General features: G+C 35.9%; 1 protein-coding gene across 1 annotated transcript in view; it reads left to right on the top strand.

Annotated features, from left to right (window-relative positions):
* Window positions 1-264: 264 nt before the first annotated feature.
* LOC114759636 (glycine--tRNA ligase, chloroplastic/mitochondrial 2) overlaps window positions 265-6,132 on the top strand; it is a 39,441-nt gene continuing 33,573 nt past the window's right edge. Inside the window, exons 1-9 of the mRNA XM_028948841.1 lie at window positions 265-589; window positions 1,063-1,113; window positions 2,851-2,921; window positions 3,865-3,946; window positions 4,057-4,120; window positions 5,113-5,168; window positions 5,309-5,386; window positions 5,590-5,664; window positions 5,750-5,820. Coding sequence (XP_028804674.1) covers window positions 341-589; window positions 1,063-1,113; window positions 2,851-2,921; window positions 3,865-3,946; window positions 4,057-4,120; window positions 5,113-5,168; window positions 5,309-5,386; window positions 5,590-5,664; window positions 5,750-5,820 — 797 coding nt within the window. The 5' untranslated portion in view covers window positions 265-340. The remainder of the gene's footprint in view (window positions 590-1,062; window positions 1,114-2,850; window positions 2,922-3,864; window positions 3,947-4,056; window positions 4,121-5,112; window positions 5,169-5,308; window positions 5,387-5,589; window positions 5,665-5,749; window positions 5,821-6,132) is intronic.

The raw sequence follows: 6,132 nt of genomic DNA, 5'->3' as shown, positions 1-6,132 counted from the left end.
AGTATTTTATAAAAGACAATATCTATTTATTACACATAACTAACTTAACAAATTTTTTTAATTTATTTACATTAGGCAACTAGCTGAACCAGGGGTGGGATTATAAGTCTAACTTACAAATGAACTATTCTTATTGGCCTTGAGGGGGAAAAACAACTACTAATCTATATCCATAGGACAAAATATAAATTTTGCCCGAATAATTAAGGCGGGTTCCGACCGTTGTGAGCCCGCGGTAACGGCTGATGTTAAACCCTATCGTCTTATCTCCGTCCTTAATTTCGCATTCCTAGGACAGCACAGTACTGCTATCTGGCGTCCCTCTTCGGAGTCACTGGCCATGGCTATCCTGGCCCTCCCCTTAGTCGTCTCCGTTCTCAAGCCCCACCCTTCTCACCTCATGGTGCTCCGGGCAGGCAAAGTCGCGGCCAACGGGTTATGCTTGCCGCTCTCCCGCCGTCAATTCACCAGTGCCAATGTCTCTGCCGCTGGCGCTGCTTCGATTTCACGGCATTCTTCTACTGAGTTAAAGAGCCAGACTGAGAAAGGTTCTGTGCTTACTTTTCAGCAAGCCATTCAGCGCCTTCAGGTCCTGCAACGAACTTCTGACGATGCTTGTATTGGGAACGGATCCTTTGAATTGATGGTTGAGCCTTTAGTCGCAGCAACGGACGAGATGAAGGCTGGTCACTCAGTTCCATTAAACCGTATCCATTTGGTTCTCAATTTATGGAAATGCAGGTTTTAGTGATCGAACGGATGAGGGGGTTGCGCAAATTCTGGTCCATGGGTTTTAGTTATGGAAATTTTGTTTGAAGTGGGATTGGTTCGGATTTCTCCAGTTCATCCTTATGGGCCTGACCCAATTTATGATCCTTCTGTGCCTCATCTTGTTCGTTGCTGTGACAATCGTCCTAGGTGCTCTATTCTGAGACACTTCAGGCGGATATCATTTTGGAGGATTCCCTTCGCTTTACTGTTATTGCTATATGCAGCGAGTAAAAGGCAAGTTGCAAAACGTCTTTTTTCTTTTTTGACTGGTTGTTACTATTGGGATTGCAGGAATATTGGGCTTCTGTGGGATGTGCCATAATGCAATGCAGCAACACAGAGGTAATGGTCACTGCCTATTTACACCGCCGCACCACACCCCCCCCCCCCCCCAAAAAAAAAAAAGAAAAGATCCTCTTTGAATGGAGAAATGGAGAGAAAGTAGAGACAAAGAGAAAGCTAGGAGATAAAACGGGAAGGTAAATAGATTATTTCCTATTTGGATGTGACGTACAAGAGGACAGAGAAAGAAAAATTGGGGAGAAAAAGAGCATGAGACCTACATGTTTTCTCTCCATTTTAATCCATTTTTTTGGTTACAAAAACGGAGAGATTTTGGAGTGAAACGCCATTTCCAAAGCAACTCCTTCAGCCACTCACTCTCGCTTCATTCTCCTCTGTCTACTCATACTCAACCTTTTCTGCATGGCTTCTTCATGCGGATCCCGGCTTCCTCATGGATCCCCCCCCCCCCCCCCGGCGGGGCGGGGGGGGGGGCCCAAAAAAAAATTCTAGTTTACCTTTTTTTTTATTTTTAATTAGCATCCCAGGACCTGTTTGAACTGAGGAAAACTATGTTTATAGGGGGATTAGAAAACAAATCCTGTATGCTGCAGTTTTGTTTAACTTCACTTGCAACTTTTTTATATAAAATATCATTTAACTTACTTGATTTAACTAAAAAGATACATGGTATAAAGTAATTTGAATTAGCAGTTTTATTTTGTTTTTCTATGGGATTCTTCTCATATTTAAACAGTGCAACTATATATAGGAAACAGTGTTTTGGTATGTTTATTTATTTTGAAAAATAAAAAACACGTTACTGCGCACATAATGCACAATGGGGAGTAAATTATGTGAAGTTTTCTCAATACACTTCATTCAAATCTTATCTCTTATTTTTATTTTTCAAAACATTTATAAAAATGGCCAATGCATAAATCGATGTTAGATATGAAATCTCATTTAACTTGGTATCAATGCAAATTAGTCATTTTTCTTCCCTTGCCTATCCAAAGAAAAGAAGAGATTTCTTTTCACTTCTTTTCTTTTCATCATTTTCTCTCCACTGTATTTTCTTTTCGCCCATTTTCTCCTTATCCAAACAAAGCATTGCTCCCTTTTTTTCTTTTCTCTCTGTTTTTTTTTTTTGGGGATAATTCCTTTGATGGCTTCCCTACCTGATTATTTAGCTTTAATCTCAAGAGATGAAATGTAGTTTTTTATTATTTTTTTGGGGGGGGGGTGTGCTTGATGGCGAGGAGAAGTCCAGGTTCCACAACATTATTCAAGCTAATGAACTTACTAATTCATACTTGGTTTACAATATTTTTCAGGTATTCTTGGAATGTTATAATTTTTTTGGGGGCTCAAATATTTCTTTACATAATTATAAAATTTTGTTTTTATTTGTAATGTAAAGCCTCTTGGTCTGGTCTATTAAGGTGAAAAATATTGTTCTTTCCAATCTTATACTTCATGGGATCAACTCTTGGGTCTGCTTCCCTTGGGGAATGTACATGGGATAACCTATATTGAATCTTCATGGTGCTTTGCAGGCTAGAAAACCACTACTGCATAGTACCACTATTCCTTTTTTTTTTTGGGCGTAAAAAGTACCATTATTCTTTTAACACTCGCATACACTGATTTGCATTTGCTCGTCTTTATTTTTGTTGTTTCATTTCTTATTTTGCTAAAGAGAGCTTCTTGGTTCTATCTGCTCAGGGAACAATTTCTACTCGTGTTGAATGTTGATAGTCTTTGATTCACCCATTATTTTCCTATATTAACCAGGTTGGAGCTGGGACTATGAATCCACTTACATACTTAAGGGTTCTTGGTCCAGAGCCATGGATGTTGCGTAAGTATGATTTTGATGTTTATTTATCAGTGTACATATCAAAATCTTCAAGATTTGGTTCAATAGAAAAAAAGTTGGAACAGTTTTGAAGATGAATGATTTTGTAATTCTTTTGAACCTCCTAGAAAAGTATAGGGCATAGAAGTATGTTTCTTTTCAAGTTTATTTTGATCAAGAATATTCTGTAGCATCTAGCAATTTATTTTATAGTATTACCTTCACATCTAGTATATTTGACTTTTGAATTTGAGGTGCTGTAAAACTTGCTTAAGAAATTATTCATTATTTTTTATTATTTTAATATTTAATAAATAATGACTAATGAATTAATAAATGTTGATTGATCTCTTATAGTGAATTTTCTATTTTTCCTTGGCTTTATATGTTGTGCAATAAAATTATGAAGTAAATTGGCCTCAGAATTGTTTTAAAAATTTTATTCCTCTAAATAATCATATCATATAATAAAGTTTAGGGATGATGAAATTCCCATCAATCAGCCTAAAAGTAAGGGATAATAATAAAACAAAAATAAAATAGAGAATCAACACAATAAATTCATTATAAAAATATTTAGGAAAGGTAAATTTAAAGGCCTAAATAATAGGCCCACTTCTAACGCTCCTTTGCAAGCTGAGAAAGAGATATTTATCACCCCAGCTTTCTGCATAATTCATCAAACTTGATCCTTGGAAGTTCGTTGGTTAAAATGTCACCAACTTGAGAGTTAGATAAAACATATGAGAGCTCAATCAACTTAGATTCAACATTCTCTTTGGTTCTTTCTACTCTCCTATTGGATGTTTCTTAGAAATATTTTGTTTGGATGTTTTAGGAAGGTTTTTTCATTTCAATATTTTGTCATCGTCAATTTTAAAAGATGAGTGAGGAAGACTTCAAGGGTCTTAGAATTGAAGTTTTTGGTAATTTTATTTTCATGTTGGAAGGTACGCTGAACCTAGTATCCGCCCTGATGATAGTCGGTACGGGGAAAACCCAAACAGGCTTCAAAGACACACTCAATTTCAGGTCAAGTTTGATATTTCAATCAACTTCAGAATTAAAGTTGTTTGAATATCTTTCTATTAAAATCTCTGTGTCTGCATGTGCCATTGATATCTGTTACTTTTTGATTGTAGGTAATTCTGAAGCCTGATCCTGGAAATTCTCAGGATCTTTTTATTCACAGCCTATCAGCTATAGGTAGAATGCTCTCAATCTTCTTTGAATTCTTTCTTTAAAGTGCTTTTTAATCATTTGGCTTTACTTTACAAGCATTTCTTTGTGCAGCTAATTGGAAAATGCCATGAAAAGTTGAAAGGAAAACCTTTCAAGGATGTCATGAAATAACATGTGAAAGCTGAATAAGCTTTGGATAGATAATCATGCATGAAATTTTGTTCTTTTACATTGATTTTTAGCTTGATAACCTATTGGTCATTCTTAAGGTTTTTAGTCTTTTTGCATTACTTTATGAGATTTCTTTGCACAGCTAATTGGAAAATGCCATGAAAAGAGAGAACTAATAAGGTTGAGAGGGCTCAAATGGTTTAGGAGAGTGAATGGTTTGCATGTGCTTTGCCAATTGACAGATATCACAGTGATGAAAACCATCAGTTTCATTTAATAAATTTGGAGACAACTTTGACATATAATTGAAACTAGGATGACCTATTTGATAATGCATTAGCATCAGTTCTTTATTTGAAGCTCATGCAGAAAAAACCATCTTCCCTCTTTGTTCATGTTGACCTTCAAGGTTCTGGGAACCCTGATAGAATCTAGTAACATCCATATAAGATACTGGAAATCAATCGAATGATGATGGAAATAAATCTAACCTGATTCCTAAGCCCATACGATTAGGCATATGATATTAGAACAGATAATGTAAGCATCTTAAATGAAATTCTGTGAAGTGGGCCTTAGAATATGGCCCAACATGTCCTCCACCAAATTCCAAGCCCGCAATTCTCTTTTTACACCCCTCACTGCATCCTATCATATGCATCAAGCAATAAGCCTTCTATAAGGTTATAAGGCATACCTCTCTATGGGGCATTTTTCTAATTTTATATCAGTTACTTAAAATTGTGAAAACGAGCAGTATGAGACAATTCCTTCTGTTTGTCTTTTAAATCCCCCAAAATTTCAACTCTCGATCTGAACTTATAGATGGCATGTATCTGTGATAGGTATTGATGTCAGTTCACATGACATACGATTTGTGGAGGACAACTGGGAGAGTCCGGTAATATAATACTGATTTTAATTTTAATGTAACTCATTGAGATGCCAATTTAACTTGCTTCCAAGTTATTTGTATGGTTAATCAATCATCTCTATATTGATATGGTCTTGGATTATATGCCAAATTGAAAATTTATCTAGGTTCTTGGTGCATGGGGTTTGGGCTGGGAAATTTGGATGGATGGGATGGAGATTACTCAATTCACGTACTTCCAGCAGGTGTGTTTTATTTCACTGGAATAATGTTGTACTTTGTGATTTTAGGAACATAAATTTTGTACTTTAGTTTTGTTCTCTAATCATATATTCTTGGGTTTAGGCTCACCGGTTTTTGTTACCTAAAACGTTTTGAATGCTTCTTCCTGTTAATGTTCTTATCTCTCTCTCTCTCTCTCTGTCTATATATATATGTCTTTCCCCAGGCTGGAAGTCTCCAGCTGTCACCTATTTCTGTTGAAATCACTTATGGTCTTGAACGTATCCTCATGTTACTTCAGGTATGCTGGTTTATTTTCTTTTTTAGCATTTAACCCTTTTTACATTTTAAACTACTCAGAGAATGCTTCCTAAATTTTGTGACAGGGGGTTGATCACTTCAAGAAAATTAAATATTCTGATGCGATTACATATGGAGAATTGTTCTTGGAGAGCGAGTACCTCACTTCTCTTACTGCTTGCCATTCAATCATATTTTCTCTTTTATGCTTTTTGGTGAAAGATGATGCCAAGAAGATTTTTCAACTTCTCTCCTTTCTATATTTTGACTTTTGTGTTTGAGCCTTCTCTACTGTAATCTTCTAAGCTTTTGAGAGGTGAATTTTTGGATTGATTGAGTTCCAGTACTGTTTTTACCTTCTGTTTTGTCGGTTATATCAAACCCTAACTACCTACTCCCATAACAACAAATGTGTTATATTTCCAAGCTTAGGGGGTGTTTGGAAGCACTTTTTCGCAAAACGAGACAA

Source organism: Neltuma alba, unplaced genomic scaffold (genome assembly GCF_004799145.2).
Source record: "Neltuma alba isolate B1F8T4 unplaced genomic scaffold, ASM479914v2 tig00010875_pilon, whole genome shotgun sequence".
NCBI lineage: Eukaryota > Viridiplantae > Streptophyta > Magnoliopsida > Fabales > Fabaceae > Neltuma > Neltuma alba.
The sequence above is the reverse complement of the archived record's forward strand: the minus strand, read 5'-3'. Positions and strand labels throughout refer to the sequence as shown.